General features: G+C 41.6%; 1 protein-coding gene and 1 non-coding gene across 3 annotated transcripts in view; both read right to left on the reverse strand.

Annotated features, from left to right (window-relative positions):
- Blm (BLM RecQ like helicase) overlaps positions 1 to 23,375 on the reverse strand; it is a 92,514-nt gene that overhangs the window by 68,377 nt on the left and 762 nt on the right. The window contains exon 1 of one of the 2 annotated variants that reach the window (XM_076545810.1): positions 16,762 to 16,879. The exons of the other annotated variant lie outside the window; for it this stretch is intronic. Coding sequence (XP_076401925.1) covers positions 16,762 to 16,827 — 66 coding nt within the window. The 5' untranslated portion in view covers positions 16,828 to 16,879. Of the gene's footprint in view, positions 1 to 16,761; positions 16,880 to 23,375 lie in introns of those variants that run through there. 2 annotated transcript variants of the gene reach the window in all.
- On the reverse strand, positions 16,316 to 16,451 carry LOC121826991 (small nucleolar RNA SNORA70). The gene has a single exon (XR_006069142.2). It is a non-coding gene; the product is annotated as a small nucleolar RNA SNORA70 (small nucleolar RNA).

Here is a 23,375-nt window from a genome sequence, read left to right on the forward strand (position 1 = left end):
GGAGGAGGTCAGAGGTCAACTGTGCAGCTGCTTCTTTCCTTCCACCTTTAGTGGGTTCCAGGGGTCCTCTGTTTCTTCCTGATACAAGGTGGGGTGGGGTTTTTTTGTTTTTGTTTTTTGAAACAGAGTTTCTGTGTAGTTTTGGAGCCTGTCCTGGAACTCACTCTGTCACTCTGTAGCCCAGGCTGGCCTTGAACTCACAGAGATCTGCCTAGCTCTGCCTCCTGAGTGCTGGGATTAAAGGCGTGCCCTGGCTAAGGTGTGGTGTTTTTACTAAGAATGGCTCTCAGGGCTCTTATATTTGAATGCTTAGTCATCAGGCAGGGGATCTCTTTGGTAGGATTAGAAGAATTGGGAGGCATGACCTTTTTAGAGGAAGTGTGTCACTGGGGGTGGGCTTTGAGGTTTCAGACGCTCAAGCCAGGCCCAGTCTCTCTCTCTCCCTGCTGCCTGCCGATCCGGACAGAATTCTCGGCTACCTCTCCAACATCACGTCTACCTGTGTGCTGCCATGCTCCTCACCATGACGACAATGAACTAAGTCTCTGAAACCTAAGCAAGCCCCCAAATAATGCTTACCTTTTATAAGAGCTGCTGTGGTTATGGAGTCTCTTCGTAGCAACAGAACAATGACTAAGACAGAAGTGTTTGTGGTTTTATGAGGAACAGTTCTAGCATGTTAGGTGTAATAATAACCTGATTAAATATATAATGCATTCTGTGATTGTTTGTGGGATAGTTCTATCATGTTAGGTGTAATAATAACCTGATTAAATATATAATGCATTTTGTGATTGTTTGTGGGATAGTTCTATCATGTTAGGTGTAGTTATGACCTAGTTACTGTTTTCATTTGGAAATTAAGCATGCCATAAGGAGGTATAATGTGTCAAGTTGACAAGGGGTAGACTTGTGATGGCTATTCTTGGTTGTCTACTTGGCTACATCTGGAATGAACTAAACAAACCCAAATGGCTGGGCACACCTGTGAAGGATTTTTTTCTTTAATTAAATCATTTGAAGTGGGAAGATCATTTTTAATCTGGACTACACCTTCTGCTGGATGCCTCTATAAGGACATGAAGGAAGGAAGCGTTTGCTCTTTGCTTGCTTGTTCTCACTGGCAAGCCCGTTCCTTCACTGGCATTCACTACTTCTTCAAGATTCTGGTATTTACTCAAGACCAGCTCAGACATCCAGCCTTGTGGACAGAACAACTACTGAATTTTTGGACCATTTGCTGGTAGATAGCCATTGTTGGATTAGCTGGATCACAGCCTGTAAGTCATTCTAATAAATAACCCCCCCCTCTTATATTCATTCTATAAGTTCTTTTCCTCTAGAAAACCCTGACTAATACACAAGGTCTCACTATACAGTGTAGGCTGACCCAAAACTCATGAACCTCCTGCATCCAGTGCTGGGAATACATGCACATGCTACCATACCCAGTTTTACATTCTATTTTTATAATACACTTCAATTTTATACCATACATATGCCATATTTTGGTGGAAGGATTAACAATATTGGATAGGCCACACTACACTGCTCTAGAAGTTCACTTTTGAAAATGGTGATATTTAAACTGAGTCATACTTTCTTAATTCAGTAACTGGAATTGTCTTATTAGTTTCAAAATAATAAGTCAGGGCTAGGGAGACAGTTTAATGGGTAAAATATTTGCCACACACTTTTGAGGACCTAAGTTTGACACTAAAATACATACACAGTATCTATCTGTAATCTTGATGCTTCTATAGTGAGCAAAGACAGGAGGGTCTCTAGATCCTTGAGAGCCAGCTGGCCTGGCATATGCAGCAGATGACAAAGAAGAGACTGTCTCAAACAAGGTAGAAGGCAAAGACTGACATCCAAACGTGTTCTCTGGCTGCCACGTGCACTGTGACATACACCTGCACGTGCACATGTATGCACATACCAGCACACATACATTCAAGGGGTGGAGGATTCTAAACAATGAATCATCTTTACCTCTCTGAGTGACTACTTTTTTCCAAGTACGAGTCAGTATGAAGGCATAAATTAAACATACTCATTATGTTTCAGTCCAATACAGTATGGCATTTCAGAAACCTTATGAATGTCAATGTGTTTCAAGCTTGGTCAGTGGAATCCATTTCAGATGAATACTTACAGCCATCACAAATACAATTTAGAAAATGATTTAAAATGTCTTTTACACGGAAAAAGAAAAGTTATGGCAACTTATGCTACATAGTGAGAGACACCATTTCCAAAGGAAACAACGTAAAAGTAGTGAGCCAAACAAACTGGAGAACTATACTCAAGGGGCATGGTGGCTCACATCTGTAATTCCAGCACTTGGGAGACTGAGCCTGGAGGATCAGAGTTTGAGGCCAGCCTAAGGTACACAGTAAGCTCAAAGTCAGCATGGTCTACACCTATCTCAAAAAACAAGTGATGAAAAGAATAGATGATTAAAGGACTCTAATTTGAACTATGTCTTGACTTAATATGATTTCAGAAATCGAAGGAGCGTATATTAGTTAACAACCAGATCATGATATTCAGGGGTAGCTTTTTTTTTTTTTTTAAATAATTTGTTTATTTTTACTTTGTATACATTGGCGTTTTGCCTGCAGGTCTGTCTGTATGAGGGCATCAGATCCCCTGGAACCTGAGTTACATACAGACAGTTGTGAGCTGCCATGTGGATGCTGGGACTTGAACCCAGTCCTCTGGAAGAGCAACCAATGCTTTTAACCACTGAGCCATCTCTCTAGCCCTTTTTTAAATTTTTGATGGTACTGAGGAATGAATTTAGGACTTCACACACTCTAAGCAAGTGCTCTATCACTAAGCTACATTCTTACCCCTTTAAAAACTTTAACTTTGAGACAGGGTCCCACTAAGTTTTCCAGATAGACCTGGAAACCAAGATCCTCCTGCCTTAAGCCTCCCTAGTAGCTGGATTACAGGCCTATGCTACCAGCCAGGGCTCTAAGAGGTAATCTTAAAAAATTAGGCCAATTAAAAAAGAATGTCTAAATTTTCCAGGTCGATAAGCAAAATGAAAAAAGCAAAAAGAAAGTCAATGAAATGAAAAGTAACAAGAAAACCTTTTTTTTTTTTTTTTTTGAGAAATATGGAGACCATTCTTAGGACTACCAAGAAAAACAACAAGCAACTTTCATTTACATATGATAAGGGAAATATTTTTGGTTGGAGAGATGGGTCAGAGGTTAAGAGCACTGGTTGCTCTTCCAGAGGTCCTGAAGAGGTCCTGAGCTCAGTTCCCAGCAACCGCATGGTGGGCTCACGACCATCTGTAATGAGATCTGGTGCCCTCTTCTAGTGGGTAGGCATACATGCAGGCAGAACACTGTATACATAATAAATAAATAAATCTTTCAAAAAAAAAAAAGGGAAATATTTTCTAAGGATTTTCTCTCCTCTCTTTAACTTTTTGTTTGTTTTGTTTTTTTGAGACAGGGTCTCGGCAGGCTGCAGAGGCAGGCAGGCAGAGGCCGAGACGCAGTTGTAATAAAGACCAGAAACTGAGCTATCACCCGGTGAAGAGTTAGTGAAAACAAGCTCTTAATCAAGAGCTTGGAACAGGGACGCCTTTAATCCCAACACCCAGTGAAGGAGCCGTCTCCGTGGGATGAGACCAGAATGGATCTGAACACTCTGTCTAAGGCCAACCCAGAGCCCAGCTGCTGATCCTGCGAAACCCAACAACTTGGAGGTGTTGGTGAGACTACCCTGCTCAGCTGAAATCCATCCGGGAGAGGATTCAGAACCTTACAGTTTGAAATCTGAGGAAAAAGATCAGCTGAGGAGTTGACGAATGAGCAAAACGTGACCTGAGAACACAAAAGAAGGCACAGCCCAGCCAGAGAACCAGATCACCAGAATCATAAGTATACACTTCACTGACTGAGAACAGGAAAGCTCCCATCTCTAGACTGACAGATCAGGTCTCTAAGCCCTAGGCCCTACCCATCGGAGTCCCAGCGACCAGACAGCTACCTTTCCCTGCTCCCCCACCAACTCCCCCCCCCAAAAAAAAACAAAAAACAAAACAAAACAAAAAACTAACCCCTACGAACCTAACAACCACTGAAACCATAAGCTCACCCTGCACCAACTGGGCACAACTGCTCCCAGAGACCCAACCCACTAACACTGATTGGACTAAGCTGCTCCTGAAGAAACAGAGCCCAACAGCAACAATTTAACCAAGAACTCCTAGTGAACCAAGACTAAAAATTAGAACAAGAGAGGCACCTTCAGACACAGACACCGAGCAGAGGAAGAGATGAGTAGACACCAGTGCAAAAATACAGGCAACAACATAAAGACCTATATGGTAACATCAGAACGTAGTGATTCTACACCTGCAAGACCTGAACATACCAAGACAGAAGAAACAGAAGAAATCTACCCTAAAAAATGACTTTAAGAAGATGATAGAGGCCCTTAAAGAAGAAATAAAACATTCCCTCAAAGAGGAAATGAAAAACTCCCTTAAAGAGGAAATAAAAAATTCCCTTAAAGAAATGGAAGAAAAAAAACAAAAAATTGGAAGAAATCAAAGAAAGCCAAGAAAAAGTAATTAAACAGATGAAAGAAACATTCCAAGATCTGAAAAATGAATTTGAGACAATAAAGAAAACACATGCTGAGGGAATGCTGGAAATAGAAATCCCTGACTAAACGAACAGGAACTACAGAAACAAGCATAACCAACCGAGTACAAGAGATGGAACAGAGAATCTCTGACACTGAAGACACAATAGAGAAAATAGATTCGTCAGTCAAAGAAAACACTAAAGACAAAAAAGCTGTAACACAAAACGTCCAAGAAATATGGGACACCATGAAAAGACCAAACCTAAGAATAATAGGGATAGAAGAAGAATACCAACTCAAAGGCACAGAAAATATATTTAACAAAATCACAGAAGAAAACTTTCCTAGCCGGGCGGTGGTGGCGCACGCCTTTAATCCCAGCACTCGGGAGGCAGAGACAGGCGGATCTCTGTGAGTTCGAGGCCAGCCTGGGCTACCAAGTGAGTTCCAGGAAAGGCGCAAAGCTACACAGAGAAACCCTGTCTCGAAAAACCAAAAAAAAAAAAAAAGAAAACTTTCCTAACCTAAAGAAAGAAATACCTATGAAGATACAAGAAGCTTACAGAACACCGAATAGGCTGGATCCAAAAAAAAGTCCCCTAGCCACATAATAATCAAAACACTAAACATACAGAACAAAGAAAAAAACATTAAGAACCGCAAAGGAAAAAGACCAAGTAACATATAAGGCAAACCCATCAGAATAACACCAGACTTCTCAATAGAGACTATGAAAGCTAGAAGATCATGGACAAATCTTATGCAGACACTAAGAGACCACGGATGCCAACTCAGACTATTATACCCAGCAAAACTCTCAATCACCATAGGCGAAGTAAATAAAATATTCCAGGATAAAACCAGATTTAATCAATACCTGTCCACAAACCCAGCCCTACAGAAAACACTAGAAGGAAAAATCCAACCCAAAGAAACTAAACACACCCATGAAAACTCAGGTAATAGATAATCCCACACTAACAAACACCAAAGAAGGACAACATAACATGACCACAAAAAATAACAGGAATTAACAATCACTGGTCATTAATATCCATCAATATCAATGGTCTCAACTTACCTATAAAAAGACACAGACTAACAGAATGGATAAGAAAACAGGATCCATCCATCTGCTGCATACAAGAAAATCACCTTAATTTCAAAGACAGACACTACCTCAGAGTAAAGGGCTGAGACAGGGTCTCTCTATGTACCCCTGGCTGTCTTTGAACTCACAGAGATCTTCCTACCTCTGCCTCACAAGTGCTGGGATTACATGCTCCTGGGATTAAAGACCTGTGCCATCACATCCCTTTTGCCTTTTTAGTATTTATTTGTTTGTTTATTGTGTATGTGTAGCTCAAAAGATGATTTATAAAAATCAGTTCCCTCCTTCCACCACACGAGTTCTGAGAATCAAATTCAAGTTGTCACTTTTGGCAGCCGGTGCCTTTACCCACCAAGTCATCTCATGAGCCCTGTTTATGGAGTTTTAAAGTAATAGAAAATGACTTTCACCATTGGTCATAATAAACTTCAAGGCTTATCTTTAAAACTAGCTATTTAAAATTATCCAAATAGTAACAATGACCTTAAAAAATAAATAAAAACAGAAGGAACTGACTACCTAAGTTAGCCAAGTACATTAAGTATCCTAAAAATACTAAGATAGGGCTGCAGAAGATGGCTCAGTGTGCAAGGGCACTGTGTGCATGAGGCCCCGAGTTCAGATCCCAACACCCACACAAAGCAAGTGTGGCTATATGCCTCCAACCCTGTGCTGGGGAGCAAGGAGAGACAGAAACATCACGGGGCTTGCTGGCTACCAGCCTACCTCCAGGGTCAGTGAGAGACCCTGCCTCAAAGGATTAAGACACAGAGTGACATACAGCAGAACATCTAATTTCTTCTGGCTCCCATACATGTGTGCACACACAGGCTCATGTATGTATACACATGTGACCGTACACTATACATGTATACCACATTTACATTCATAATGCAAACTTATAAACAATAACAAAAGAATACTAATGAGGAATGGACTATTGCTAGAAAATATATAACTATACAACAAAAGAAAGATACTAAAAAAAATTTTTTTAATAAGTGAAAGGTTTCCGTACCCTGATATTAAGACTCTTGGTTAAGAGCACCAGTTGCGGCCGGGCGGTGGTGGCGCACGCCTTTAATCCCAGCACTCGGGAGGCAGAGGCAGGCGGATCTCTGTGAGTTCGAGGCCAGCCTGGGCTACCAAGTGAGTTCCAGGAAAGGCGCAAAGCTACACAGAGAAACCCTGTCTCGAAAAACCAAAAAAAAAAAAAAAAAAAAAAAAAAAAAAGAGCACCAGTTGCTCTTCCAGAGGTCCTGAGTTCAATTCCCAGCAACCACATGGTGGCTCACAACCATCTATAGTGGGATCTGATGCCCTCTTCTGGCATAAAGTCAATAGAGCACTCATATACATAAAATAAATATTAAAAAAAAAAAAGAAGAAGAAGAATAAAAGACCAAGTTCCCAAGTTCATTGGGCAAAACATTCCTGGGTGATCTTCCTGGCCCTCAGAGATGTGACCGGGAAAGGAGACCAGGAAAAACCACATGGGCATTCTCCAGGAGGGTTTAAATATCCTGTAGGCATGGTCTTGAGTAGCTGTCGCGGGGGTGGGGGGTAAGGGGGGTGGAGGGCCGTTGGCGGCAGTTTGGCGGGTTTTCTAAGGACAGGGTCTAGAGAGAGAGGGGGGCTGAAGCAGAATTCCAGCTAAACAATAAGAATTGCAATAAGCAGGCAGTGGTGACACACACCTTTATTCCCAGCACTAAGGAGACAGAAGTAGGTGGATCTCTGGGTTTGAGGCCAGCTTGATCTACACAATGAGTTCCAGGACAGCTAGGACTACACAGAGAAACTCTAACTTGAAAAACAGAACAAAATAAACAATGAGCCAAGCATGGTGGCACAGCAGCACTCAGGCAGAGACAGGCAGATCTCTGTGACTTTAAGGCCAGTCTACACAGCCAGGCCAGGTTACGTAGACTGTCTTCAAATCAAATCAAATCATAAATGGTAGATAGATAGATAGATAGATAGATAGATAGATAGATAGATAGATAGATAGATAGACAGACAGACAGATAAACCTCTTTAATAACGCAGAGATATGAGAGAGAAAACAAGGTTTTTTTGGGGTGGGTGAGATTCCATTTCTTTCAAATAAATGAAACAGTTTAGATTCAAACTTAGGACAAGTTCTCTTTCTAGGTCAAACTTTTCCCTTTATTCTGTGTTATAACAAGACAGCTATCTCAGAATATCGAGAGATGGACTGCCAAAAAGGCTATTCTAAGACACTTGGTGCCAAGACACTCACTCTAGTCTCTGCTGAAAGGGGAGGCTTTAGGAGTTGTTCCTGTAAATACAGCCAAGCTCTGCAAGTCCCACCAGCTGACTTGTCTTCCCTGGGGCAAAAGTGGTAAGCCTCAAATATAAAGCTCAACTGGGACCCCAGAAACAAGGGGCTCTCTATCAAACCAAACATCAAAGAATTTCTCAACAGAAATTTTAGACAGGACCCTCATTAATGTTATATGTTCTCTTTAATATATATGCATATATATAGTTTATCTTCTGGAAAAAGTGATGTGAGGGTTAGTTTTAATTATCAACTTGAAGAATCTTGAATCAGTTGGGAAATGAGCCTGTAGGTGTGCCTGTGAGAAAATACAGATTACATTACTTGAAATGGAAAGATAATCGTAATTATGTGTAGGACATTCCCTGGGCTGGGGATGCAGGATGATGAGTGGAGAGGGGAGCCATAGCTGGAAGTTTTCCTATGTCCCACCCGGCCTGCAGCAGCTTATAAAATAATCACTCAGAGGCTTAATTTCAGTACAAACTGTTTGATCTCTGGTTCAGGCTTATTGCTACCTAGCTATTACATCTTAAATTAACCCATTCCTATTCATCTATATTTTGCCACGTGGCCGTGGTGTTACCAGTTTGCTGGCATCTTGTTGTTTGGGAGGCTGGATGGCGTCTGCCCTGACTCCACCCTTTTTCTCCCAGTCTCTGCTTGGATTTCCCACCTGGCTCTTATCCTGCCTTACCATAGGCCAAAGCAGCCTTATTTACTAACCAACAGTAGCAATACATATTCACAGCGTACAGAAAGACCATATCACAGCAGGGAGCAGAGCAGCTGCATGCACTCATCCATCCCTCTGCTTTCTGACTGTGGATACCACGTGACCAGTTCAAACTCCTGCTGCCTTGACCTCCCTGACATGATGGGCTGTACACTGAACTACAAGTTAAAATAAACCCTTGCTCCCTGAAGGTGCTTTGTCAGGGTACTTTATCATAGCGACAGCAAAGGAAACTAGGACAAGACACGCAACACTCTGTAACTTAAAGTAGAAAAACAGCTGTCCAAATGTATTCCTGAATTAATTACGGGTATCAGAGCCTTAAAGCCCATTTTTCCAAGAATCTTCTCATTTACTGTTTTAAAAAAATAGGTTTGTCTCATTAAAAAAAAAAAAAAAAAAAAAAAAAAACTACCACATGATCATTTCATTAGATGCTGAAAAAGCCTTTGACAAAATCCAACACCCCTTCATGACAAAAGTATTGGAGAGATCAGGGATACAAGGGACATACCTAAACAAAATAAAGGCAATTTACAGCAAGTCTACAGCCAACATCACAATAAATGGAGAGAAACTCAAAGCAATTCCACTAAAATCAGAACAAGGAAAGTTGTCCACTCTCTCCATATCTATTCAATAATAATACTTGAAGTTTTAGCCAGAGCAATAAGACAACTGAAAGAGATGAAGGGGATACAAATTTGAAAGGAAGAAGTCAAAGTATTGCTATTTGTAGATGATATGATAGTATATATAAGTGACTCTAAAATTCTATCAGGGAACTCCTACAGCTCATAAACACCTTCAGCAAAGTAGCTGGATACAAGATTAACACCCCCCCCCAAATCAGTCTTACTTACATACACAACTGAACAACACTCAAGGTATAGAACATTCTCGTGTGTTGGGAATGTTCTTGTGCCCTTTCCCACTTGGATTTGTTTTGCTATTCTTTTCTGGCTTGTTTCCTTTTTCTTAGATTTTTTAAAATGTTGTGAATGTATTGTCTCTATGTATATATGTGCAACAGTTGCATGCCTGGTGCCCACAAAGGGCAGAGAGGGTGTTGGGGCCCCTGGAAATGTGGCTACAGATGGTTGTAAGCACCACATGAGTGGTGGGAATTGAATCCAAGTCCTCTGTAAGAGCAGTCAGTGTTCTTAGCTACTGAGCCATCTTTCCAGCCCACTGTTTTGTTTTCTTTTTGAGGCAGGGTCTCACTATGTAGCTCAGGCTAGCTTGAAACTCACAATTCTCCTGACTCTAGCTCCTAAGTGCAGGATTATATAGTAGTGGCCATTATACTCAGCTCCTTGAACTTATTGGTTCACACATTAATTGTTATTAATGTCTTCTAAAAAAGATGTCTGATAAATTCAAATCATTATTTTATTTTACTTTTAATCGTGTGTGTGTGTGTGTGTGTGCGTGTGTGTGTGTGTGTGTGTGTGTGTGTCTAAGTGTATGGTGCCTATGGCCACCAGAGTCTTTGGATTGCCCTGGAGCTGGAGTTACAGGCAGTTATGAGCCACCCATTATGGGTGCTGGGAACCAAATTTAGGTCCTCTGCAAGAACACTACATGCTACTCTCAACCACTGAGCCCTTTCTCCAGCCCTAAACACAAACCATTTGAAACAGGTGCATTAAAACAGAATCATTAGGTTGTAGAATTGACTCAGGTTACAAGCTCTTGCTGGTCTTACAGAGGACCCAATTTGGTTCGAAACATTTACAAGCTGGCTCACAACTGCCTATCACTCCAATTCCAGAGAATCCAACGACCTCTTCAGTCCTCTGTAGGCATGGTGCACAGACATATATGCAAGCAAACATTCACATACATAAAATAAATCTTAAAAAAAAACACAAAACACCAAACCAGAAGTATTTTAAAAAATCTAAAACTGATCTAATGTCACATTTTATACTAGCAGTGAGTCTATTAAAAATAAAGGCAAAATCAAGACTGTTCTCTCATTTCCACTCTGGTACTGGCCATTCCTGTCATGGCAAAAAAGGAAATACTAGAAGAGATGAGTTTATTCTTACATGGAGATAACTTGATTACACACTAACACAATCCAAGGAAAATCAGTCATAACAATAGGTAATTAAAACTCAGAAAAATAAAATAAAAGAGAAATATAAATTCTCAGAAGTCAAAGGCATTCTCATGTAGTAATAATAACTCACTAGAAAATACAGTTTTAAAAAGGCATTCAACTGCAGTAGCAGTAGTAAACTAGCAATTAACTCATCAAAAGACATGTAAGTGATATAAGAAAATGACTAGATACCATTGAGAAAAACAAGAGTACAGAAACATTTATGCTCTTAAATGAAAAGTCTAGATATAAAGATAATAGTTCCTTATAAATTAATATATGGGTTAACAAAATTCTAACTAAAATACTACAAGAATATTTTACAAAACTTGACCAGATGCCTTTAAAATTCAGCTGAGGTCCAGGTGAGATGGGTCAGCAGATAAAGGCATTTGCTGCCACACCTGAGGACTTAATGTGACCCTAGGACACTACATGTGAAAGAAGAGAGACACGTCCTGCAAGTTGTTCTGTGACTTCCACATGTGTATGTGCACGTGTGCACACATAATAAACTGTAATAAAATTGTTCATATTTATATAATAATAATCAGAGAAAAAAGTTATCAATTTGAGAAGCTGGAGGGAGGAAAGGGATGGGAGAAAAGGATGTAATTCTATTTTAACTAAAAATTTAAAAGAAACTCAAATCCAAAATAAAATTCAGTTAACAAAAGCATAAGATAAAGGTACTAAGTAACACCAGAGCAGGACTAAGGATACGGTCAGCAGGAGAGCACTAGCCTGGCATGAAAGAGGCTCTAGGTTTAAGCCCCAATACCACCCTCCCATAATGATCAATTTAAATGTTATCGTACTCATCCTCAAAACAGAAACCTCCAGCACCTACCATATAATGTGCAATACATAAAGAGAGAAACCTAACAATGGGGAAGCCATGGCTCAATCTGAGCTGAGGCCCGTTTCGTAAATATGGTCTTTCATGCTCACACATTACCTATGGCTGCTTCTGTACTGCACAGGAGAACCACCGCAGAAACCACCTCTCCTGTAAAGCCTAAAATATTCACCATCTGGTCCTTTGCAGAAATGGCTTACTGGCCATTGCCCCAGATTACTGCTGGATAAAACCAAACAATCCTGAAGTACATCTATCCAATCTTTTATGGATTCTCTGAAAAATCCTGGAGCCATGATCTCAACAACACTGGGAACCCAGAAAAGTGATGAGAGCACAGAGAATGTCTAGTCTTGAGAACTGGATCACCAATTTGTGCCTTGGAGGAAAAGACTGGAGGAAGTCAAGGTGAAGGTCCATGAAGGTATGGAGTCTTCTAGAAACCAGCATTCCCACAAACTGTGTTCTTTGGGGAAGAGGAAACAAAACAAAAAACAAACAAACAAACAAACAAAAATCAAGCCAACTTCCCAAGAATCTACAGGAAAGTAAAGTTCCTTGTTTCTAAAGGATGAGTAAAGGCTTAAACCACAAATCAGAGCAGCTTCCACTACCTAAGGAAATTAATCATCTTTAAAGTATGCATTTAAAGTCTAACACCAAGGCACTTAGCAAACACAAAACCCTGTCTGCAAAAATACGCCTTTATTCTAGACCTTAAATAATTCCCAAAACAACTTACCAGGACAGGCATAGCAATAGCCACACACACATAAACAAAGCTTGGGGAATAAGAACTAGTAAACAGAGCCTGATAGACAGCACTATCAGACGTGTGAAAAGATAACCAGACACACTATTTTAAGAATAAAAGGCATACTTGGCAGTATCTGCAACACACAAAAAAATGTAAACTGGACAATAAGCCAATAGAGTGGGTAGCAATGGTGCATTTCTGTAATTCAGGAGGAGCCTGGGATTGGAAGGTTGAGAGTTCAAGTCCAGCCCAAGTTATAGCAAAACTTTGTCTCAACAAAAACAAAAACATAGTATCTTCAATACGAAGAACCTCTACCTGCTTTGACAACAAAAATAACTAAAATCAAGGATACTCGCCAGGTATTGTGGTACATGCCTATAATCCCAGCACTTGGGAAAATTACCACAAATTTAAGAACAGCCTGGATTATACAGAACAAGTACCAGCACACCCAGAGCTGAACAGAAAGTCTCTGACCCCAAACCCCAAATCAGACTGTGTAGAGTCTGGAAGGATGGCAGGACTTAGGGATAATAGCAAAGGGCCTTGGTTTCTCTTTGGGCTTATGAAAATGGTCTAACCTTGACTGTGGTGATAGGTGCACACCTCTATGAGTACACTAAAAGTCAATGAACTGTACGTATTAAACAACTGGATTTTATGTGAAATATAGTCTCAATAAAGCTGTTACTTTAAAAACAAAAAGGTGCCCCTGCCAGGTGGCACTTTAACTCCAGCACTTGACAAAAGAGGCAGGTGGATGGCCTACAGAGTGAGTTTTAGTACAGTCAGGGCCACACAGAAAAACTGTCTCCAAAAATCAAAAACTAAAAAAAGTCCCCACACTGGCACCCACTGAGTGTCTTAAAAACAATCCCTCATAGACATTGAGGGATAACTGTATTTTGACACACAAATTATTTCACAGTTGGCCAATGGGAGAGGTACTGCTTCAAGCTGTCTTTTTAAAGTTGTTTATTGCATGAAACTACATATGACAAATGACTTGCCATCATTATCATTTTAGAATGTTCTGTAGGGCAGCAAAGACAGGCAAGAGCTAAAAGCCCTTGCTGATCAAGCCTACCACCTTGAATTCAACCCCTGGAACCCAAGCTAGGAGAAAACCAACTCTGGAAGTGGTCCTCTGACCGTCACATGTGCACTATGACACCAAAAAGAACAATGAATTAGAAGGTTAGTGTTCAGGAGAGTGGCGCTGCTGTACCATCAAACTCCAGTCTTAAATTGTTGACCACTGGCACTTCTCCACTAATTAACACCTTCTTCTGATTTCTCCCTCCTAGACACCAGCACCCACTGCGCTGCAGTCTCACTTGTCTGCATTCTTTGTATAAGTGGAATCACAGAGAACCTTCCTTTTCCAACTGCCTAGTTTACTGAAAATAACATCTTCACTCCAGTAGCATGAGTAAGAACGCCCTTCATTTTTAAAGCCGAGCAATGTTCTATAATACGTATATACTACATTCTGCTCATTTATCTTTTGATGGACATTTGGCTACTGTGTCAGAGTTCTCTAGAGGAACAGCACTTAGATGTGTCTGTAAAGGAGATTAGAATGACTTACAGGCTGTGGTCCAGCTAATCCGACAATGGCTGTCTACCAGCAGAAGGTCCAAGAACCCAGCACTTGTTTAGTCCACAAGGCTCGATGTCCCAGGGGAGCTTCAGTGTGTGCCAGAATCCCAAAGTAGGTTCTAATGCCAGTGAAGGAATGGGCTTGCCATTGAGAGCAAGCGGGTAAAGAGCAAAAAATTCCTTCTTCCACGACCTTTACATAGGCTTCTAGGCTTCCAGAAGGTTTGACCCAGATCTAAGGTGTATCTTCCCACATCAAAACCTCGATTAAAAGTCAGTCTTCCCACTCCAAGTCATTTATTTAAAAAAAAAAAAAAAATCCCTCACAGGTGTGCCCAGCCATTTGGGTTTTACTTAATTCCAGTCAAGTTGACAGCCAAGGATTGTATCACAGATATTCTAACACTGCTATGAACATGGTGAGAGAAATATTTGATAAATCAGCTAACTTACCTGTTACTGTGTCCAAATAAATGCCTTAACAACTTAAAAGCAGTAATTTGTTTGGTTTATGGTTTTTAAAGTGTCTGCCCATCATGGTGGGGAAGGCATAATGGGGCAGAACAGTTCACATCGTTCAGGCTGAGGAGCTGAGAAAATATGAGGGAATGGAGGAAGATATAGCCACCAGTGACCGACCTCCTTCAACTGGATGCCACCTCCCAACAGGCCATCGCCTTAGGAATTCATCTAAGGGCTAATCCACTGACTAGGCCAGAGCCCTCGGGATCTCAGGAAACACCATTACAGACACATCTGGAGTGTGTTTTATCCTAGACCTTCCTCAATCCAATCTAACTAACAATTAAATTAACCACCACGGACAGGGCTGGAGGGATGGCTTCGCTCTTAAGAGCACTTGTTGCTCTTGCAGAGGACCCGAGTTTGGTTCCCAGGACCCACATGGTGGCTTACAACCATTTATTACTCCAGTTCAAGGGATCTGATACCTTCTTAGACACCAGGCATGTACATGGTGCACATACATTCAGGCAAAACACTCATACACATGAAATGTATAAATATAAAACAAATTTTAAATGATTAACCATTACATTCAAGGTCTTGATTTCAGTTGTCTTGGATACATCCCGCAAGCAGACTTAATGGAGCATATGGCAATTTTCTTTTTTATCACTTGAGGAACTAACATACTGTTTTCCTTCATGATACCGTTTTTACACTGCTATCAACAGTGAACAAGGCTTCCAATTTTTAAGCATCCTTAGCAACACTTGCTACTTTCTGGACTTCATTTTTTTTTTAATATGACAGCCATCCTAATGGATGTGAGGTTTTCTTTCATCCTGATTTTTATTTGCATTTCTCTAATGATTTATAAAAATGTGTACCTTTTTCATGTGTTTATTAGCCACTGTGTATCCTCTCTAGAAAAATCCTGTCTCGAAAAAAACCAAAAAGGAAAAAAAAAGAAAAATCCTTTGCCCATGCTGTGCTGTGTTTTGGTGCTAGAAACAAACTCAGGGCCTTTCAAGTTGCAACCACTAGGTTGAATTCTCAACTCACCTATGCCCTTTCAAACTGGGGTTTCTAATCTGCTGAGCTGTAGTTCTTTATATATGATTTGTTCATACAGTTTGAATTTTAGTGTTAATCTTTTTTTCTTTTTGTTTTGTTTTTCAAGACAGGGTTTCTCTGTGTAGCTTTGTGCCTTTCCTGGATCTCGCTCTGTAGACCAGGATGGCTTCGAACTCACAAAGATCTGCCTGGCTCTGCCTCCCGAGTGCTGGGATTAAAGGTGTGCGCCACCACCGCCCAGCCTAGTGTTAATCTTTTAACTGAATGTGAGATTAATTAGTGAACATAGCTTGGTAGGGTGTGGACTCAATGCAGTGGAGACCCTCAGGAATACAGGGCCCACCACTTATCCAGGGTACCACAGCTGGGGACATTTCTGATCCCAAAGTCACTAAGGATAAGGGGCTTCTGAACTACCATGCCTTCAAATTAATCTGTATTAAACTTGGTAAAGCCTCACTTATTTGCACTGTGGATCTTCTGGTGGCCAGGAAACTTGAATTTGGCTCATGTAAGGTCTCAATCACACATTCCTTATTCCACAACTTGGTAAGGATGTACATGAAGACCTGACCAATGTGAATCCTGGCCACTGTGCCCAAAGGCAACCTGCATGTGTCTGAATCCTAGGTCAGAGACAGAATTAGATCAGACACATCAATATCCACCAGAAAACTGTCTCCAAGGTCCCTTAGGGCAACACATACAAACAACAGGCTGCACACTACAAAGAGGGGCAGCAGCTCGGAGCCACTGCACACTAGGCTCTCACGGGGAAAGGAACCTGACCAGCTTAATTGACTATGCCTAGGGTTGATTCTTTAAACTTACAGCACAGATCACCAGCTGCCATCTAGTCCTGAGATGTGTTTGTGTGTGTGTGTGTGTGTGTGTGTGTGTGTGTGTGTGTGTGTGTCTAAGAACACTCCTGATTAAGGATTCAATCTACTTACTAATTCTAAGTCTGTTCGATCATTTCACTTTTTTCATGATTCAGTGGTTATACATTTCTAGAACTTATACAGTTGATCTATATTATCAAATGTGTTACAGCTTTTCTGTTGTGACAGAATACCTAAAACTGGGTAACTTATAAAAGAAAGGTTGATTTTAGCTTACAATTATAAAAAGCAGAACATCAAAGAGCATGACTCCAAATCTGTCCACTTCTGGTGGGCCTCTCATGATGAAAAGGCGCTCATGGAGAAAAGATCTGTCCACTTCTGGTGGGCCTCTCATGATGAAAAGGCGCTCATGGAGAAGAGAGGAGACTCCCATGACAAAGACAGTCATGAGTCATGAAGTCTCCCTTGCCATGACTCTACTCCTTCCCAGTAGGCCCCACCTCTCAGCAATCGTACTGAGGAACTAAAGTGTCTACACCTGGGCCCTCTTTAAAAAGATTTCTTCAAAGCTTTTCTGCATATGAGTATTTTGTCTACATGTATGTCTGTGCACCATGTGCATGCCTGGTGCCCAAAGAAGCCAGAAAAGGGCAGTAGATCCTCTGGAACTGGAGTTACAGGTTGTTGTGAGCTATCCCGTGGGTGCTAGGAACTGAACCGGGTCCTGGAGAGGCTGTCAGTGCTCTTAACCACTGAGCCATCTCTCCAGCCCCCATCTGAACTCTTTAGGGGACACGCTCAAATCACAGTTGTCAACACGCAATTGTTCACAGCTTTTTCATAAAAAGCACTTTATTCCCTGTGTCCCACCTTATACTGGGAACAGAACCCACAGCATTGCCACTGAACTACAACTAGCTTTTCACTTTTCATCTTGAGACAGGTCTCATTAAGTTACTCAGGCTTATCTTAAACTTACCCTGTAGCCCAGGCTGGCCTTGCACCTACAATTTTCCTGCATCAATCTCCTGAGAGGTTGAATTTATGGGACTGTACTACAGACCAGGATAAAAGTCCTTTACTCCTACAATTGTTATAACAGTCCTTCTTTCATTCCTCAGTTATCTGAATCTCTGAGATTTCTCTCTGTGGGGTTTGAATGAGTGTGGCCCCCACAGGCTCATCTATTTGAATTCTTGGTTCACAGTTGGTACAACTGTTTGAGAAGAAGTAGGAGACGTGGCCTTGTTGGAAGAGATGTGGCATTGTTGGAGATGCGTCACTGGGGGTCTCTGAGATTTCAAAAGTCCCTATCATTCCAGCTGGCTCCTTCTCTCTGCCCCAACTTGCCATCAGATGTGAGCTCTTAGCTACGGCTCCAGCTCACGCCTGCCTGCGTGCCTGCTGCCATGCTCCGTGCCATGATGGTCATGCACTCTACTACTCTATGGGATCATGGACCCCCACACCGAATGTTTTCTTTTATAAGTTGCCTTGGTCATGATGTTTTGTCACAGCAATAGAAAAGTAACTAAGATACTTTTCTTGTTCATCTAGCTAAAAGACAATCAATTTAAATATATCTTTCCAGGGGCCTATAACGATGGCTCAGTGATTAAAGGTACTTGTCATCAAGTCTGATGACCTTAGATTCTCAGAACCCACATGGTGGAAGGAAAGAACGATTTCCTCAAGTTGTCCTCTGAACTCCACATCTTTTCAAAGAACCAACTCTTGATTTTGTCCACTTCATACTTGCTCTATTTTCTATATTACATGGTGGCACACGCCTTTAATCCCAGCTGTGTGTCTCTGCTGTGATCTTTATTACTTCCTTCCTTCTGCGAGTTATGGGTTTAGGTGCTAGAACTACAGGTGTGTGACACCATACCGGCTTTATGGTTCTGTATTTTGTTTGTTCTGTGTAAACTTTAGAATCAACATGTCTAGCACCAGAAAGAAAGCCTTGCTGATATCTTTACTGAAACTACATTAAATTTGTGTTAACTTATGTAAATCCAATGCTTTCAGGATGTTAAGTTATTCTATCCTGGGAAAAGGACTTTGCATTTGATGAAGTAAACTTTTATAACATTTAGTGTCTTAAAGATTATGTTTTAGCCAGTGGTGGTGGCACACGCCTTTAATCCCAGCACTCAGGAGGCAGAGGCAGGCGGATCTCAGTGAGATCAAGGCCATCCAGGTCTACAAATCAAGATCCAGACAACCAGGACTGTTAAACTGAGACCCTGTCTCGGGGAAAAAAAATTATGCTTTAAAATTCCTAAATATTTTAATCTTTTAATTTTTACTATAAATGACACTATCCCCTTCCTTATATAATCTATTTGTCAAACAATTGGTTTTGCATGTCAACTGTACACTGTTATCTTACTAAATTCTGTCCTCTGTGTGTGCTGCTTTGGAGACGGTCTCACATAGTTCAGATTGGCCTCAAACTCACCATGTAGCTAGGACAAATTTGAATCCAATTCTTAGGCAGCCACATCTGAGTGCTGGGATTGTAGGCATGTACCATAAGGCCAGGCTAAACTCTTTTTTATTTTAGTTATTTTGATTATTATTTATGTGTTCTAAATACATTCCATTATCATCTGCAGCTAATAACAGTGTACTTTTTTTATTTTCCAAACTTTGTGCCTCTGAATAATTTCTCTTACCTTATTTCACCGTCTTAAGTTGCCAATACAATATTAAATAACTGGAATTGGTAAGGCATTGAAAGCAGGAATTCAAGGCAAGTCTCAGCTATGTAAAAGTTCAGGGTCAACCTGGGGTGTATGAGATCCTGTCTCAGAACAACTGGAAGTGCTGGTATGATGGCTAACGTCTTAGGCAGTTAAATCAGGACTACTGCTGTGAGTTTCAGGCCTGCTTTGCCTGAACTACACAGTGAGTTCTAGGTAGTCTGGACTACCACATAAGACCCTGTCTTTAGAGGAAAAAAAAGAAGGTGAAAACAAAGAGTGTTCTGAACATTTATAGTAAGAGCACTCCAATTTCACACAGACAACCCCAAAGTATGAAGCAAAGATCAGCTTCTCGCTTCTCTTACTCTACATCTTCATCCTGACAAAGAATACTGCAGGCCAGTTCAACACTGAAAACACCCAGGCTAATTCTCATTCATAGACAGAGGTGTCCAAATTCCAAATGAAAGCAGACAAAACCTAGCTCTATATAAAACCATGGCCATATTCTATTGTCCCAGGAATGCAAGGCTAGTTCAGCATTAGAAAATCAACTACAATAACTCACCACAACACTAGATTACTGAAAGGTTTCCATACCCAGATTGTGGGTTTCTCTGCAGATACAATGAATCAGATCAGGCCGAATTAAAAGTCCAGGTTTAATGAGCAAAGCACACCCAGGTGATTCTCAGGGGAAGAAAGCAGGAGAGAAATCATGTGGCCAGTCTAGGGACTGTCTTAAATACCCTGTAGGTGTGGCCTGGAGCATCTCCAGGGAAGGAGCCAACCCTTGGTGGGCTTTCTGAGGGGCGAGGCCTGGCAGCTTACAACCATTTATAACTCTAGTTCCAGGGGATCTGATGCCCTATTCTGTCACTCAAGGACACCAGGCACACAAGGGGTACACAGATATGCATGCAGGCAAAACACCCATAAACATACATTTTTTTTTTTAATTATAAAAAAAAAGGGGCTGGAGAGATGCTCAGAGGTAAAGAGAACTTGTTGCCTTTACAGAGGATCCATGTTTGATTCCTAGCCCCCACAAAGTGGTTCACAACCATCTATAGCTCTAGTTCTAGATGATTCAAGACCTTCTTCTGACCTCTGGGCACCAAGCATGGATGTGGTGCACATCCACACATGCAGGTAAAACATACATAAAACACAATAAAAAAAATGTAATAAACTCTGAGATGTAAGTAAAATTTACCACTTATTAACAATTTATGAATAATGTAATTTTTAAGACAAAGTGTGTGTGTGTGGTTTTTTTTGTTTTGTTTTTTTGAGACAGGGTTTCTCTGTATAGTTTTGCGCCTTTCCTGGAACTCACTTGGTAGCCCAGGCTGGCCTCCAACTCACAGAGATCCGCCTGGCTCTGCCTCCCGAGTGCTGGGATTAAAGGCGTGCGCCACCACTGTGTGTGTGTGTGTGTGTGTGTGTGTGTGTGTGTGTGTGTGTGTGTGTATTCACAAGTGCATGCATGGGAGTTCGAGTGTGGAGGCCAGAAGTCAACATTAAGTGTCTTTTCACTGACCGTGGAGTTCACCAATTTGGCTGGTATGGCTGGCCAGCACGCTTCCGTCTCACCTCTGTGGTGAGATTACAGGTTTGTGGCACTGGAACTGGCTTTTCTTTGTGGGCTCTGGGGGTCTGAACTTAGGTCTTCATGCTTGTGTAAAAAGCGCTTTACCAAAAGAACCACCCCTCTCACCCAGAGGCATCTTAGAAACATTATCAACTGCTAGAGTGCAGCTCAGTAGTGGTCAAACACTTGCCTGGGGTTTGCCAGGCCCTAGGTTCAATTCCTAGCACCACACAAAGCAAAAAAGGAAAGAAAATTAACAACAAATATTAATAAAACACAAAAAAGAGCTGATCATGGTGACATACAACTATAATCCCAGCACTCAGAAGGCAGAGTCAAGGATAGCCAGTTCATGGCCAGCCTGAGCTATATAACAAGACTTTGTCTCAAAAACCAAGAGCCAGTAGTATAGTTCATAGTTAGAGACCTTGTATGCTACATAGAATAATACTCAAAAATATTTGAACCAGTCAACTATGAGTACATTATAATCACAGTTACCTTAGAAAGTCAATATAGCTTATTTTATAATGAAAATGTGGGAAGAACTTGTGAAAAATGAAAATACGACCAGTGAAACGGCCGAGCCAGTAAGAGTGCTTGCCAAGCCAGGCAGTGGTGGTAGTGGTGGCACACGCCTTTAATCCCGGCACTTGGGAGGCAGAGGCAGGAGGATCTCTGAGTTCAAGGCCAGCCTGGTCTACAGATCAAGAGTTCCAGAACAGCCAGGGCTTTTATGGAGAGAAATCCTGTCTGGGGAGAAAAAAAAGAGTGTTTGCCAACCCTGATCACCTGAGTCAAATCCCCTGACTCCTGTGAGTTGTTCTCTGACGCCAACAGCATGGTACAAGCCCATGCACATACAAATAAAAACTATCATGAAAAATATTTTAATGAGCATGTACCAGTGGTGGTACATGCCTTTAATCCCAGCACTTGGGAGGCAGAGGCAGGAAGATCTCTGAGTTGGATGCCAACCTGATCTATAGAGTGAATTCCAGGCAACCAGGGGTACACAGAGAAACCCTGTCTCAAACAAAACCAAAAAGACCAAAAAAAGACACCCCCCCCCAAAAAAAAAAACAAAGAAAGAAAGGAAGGAAGGAAGGAAGGAAGGAAGGAAGGAAGGAAGGAAGGAAGGAAGGGAAGGAAGGGAAGGAAGGGAAGGAAGGAAAGGAAGGAAAGGAAGGAAGGAAGGAAGGAAGGAAGGAAGGAAGGAAGGAAGGAAGGAAGGAAGGAAGGAAGGAAGAAAATAGCTAAAGAGATGGAAAGATGTTATAAATGTAACCAGCATTTTGATGTTTGTTTTGGGTTTTGGGAATAGGGTCTCATCACGTAGTCCAGACTGGCCTCCACTTCAGTATGTCCCTAAGGAAGACTCCTGATCCTTCTGCCTCCCCTTCCATGTGTGTGATTAGAGGCTTGCGCTGCCGCAGGTAGCTTGTCTCTGTTTTTGAGATGTAGTCTCCACGCAGCTGCGCACTCTCCATTTTCCTGTCTTGCTCAATCAAGTGCTGGAGTTCTATAGGTGTGAGCCACCACTCCTGGTGGGAGCTGATCTTAACTCTACAGGTAGCCCGAACACTCAGAGGCTTTTAGACACTAATTGTACAGATTATTTATTGGACCCAATAAGACAGAAAAGGCCTGTGAAATGGCTCAGTCAGTAAAGCGCCAGTGGTGCAAACATGAGGACCTGATTTCAGAGTTCCAGAACTCACCTGAACAGTTAGGTATGGTGACATGCCTCGATAATGCCAGTGCTGGAAGGCTTGCCAATTTAATCGGTAAGTTCCAGGTTCAGAGAGAGGCTGTCCCAAACACTAAGATGGAAAACAACTAAAGAAGACATATCTGCCTGCTCACACACACACACACACACACACACACACACACCCCTGCACAAACACGAACAAGGACACACTCATCCCCGCTCCCCACCAAAGACAAAAGGAAAAGTACAGAAAACAGAGTGACACCAATATAACCATCAACCAAGTTTAAGATGCTACAATCTGTGCTATTCTCTTTTAAAGGTAAACATTTCAAAACATATCATTTAAAATATCTGGGCTGGTGGCGTGGGCCTGTAACCCGAGCACTTGAGAGGCTGAGGCAGTAAGATCAGAAGTCTAAGGTCATCCTCAGCCGCATAAGTCTGAGGCCAGCCTGGACTACAAGAGCCAAAACAACAAAAAATTGGTATCCATTCCCTATCTTGGGAACTAGCATTGAAAGTGACCTGGCAGTGGTGGTGGCACACATCTTTAAACACACACACACACACACACACACACACACACACACACACACACACGAGAAGCAGAGGCAGGTGGATCTCTGAGTTCGAGGCCAGCCTGGCCTACAAGAGTGAGTTCCAGGACAGCCAGGGCTACACAGAGAAACCCTATCTCAAAACTGTCCCCCCTTACCCAAAGTGATTTGACACCTAGAAATTTCATTTCCTTCAAGTCGATTTGAAGCGACCTTCAGACAAAGTAACAAAATGCTGATTCAAGCTAGGTGTGATGTTCAGACTAGCAAGCAGCGCCTTTCAAGTTCCATTACAGAACCAATTGATTT

Source organism: Peromyscus maniculatus, chromosome 1 (genome assembly GCF_049852395.1).
Source record: "Peromyscus maniculatus bairdii isolate BWxNUB_F1_BW_parent chromosome 1, HU_Pman_BW_mat_3.1, whole genome shotgun sequence".
Taxonomy (NCBI): Eukaryota; Metazoa; Chordata; class Mammalia; order Rodentia; family Cricetidae; genus Peromyscus; species Peromyscus maniculatus.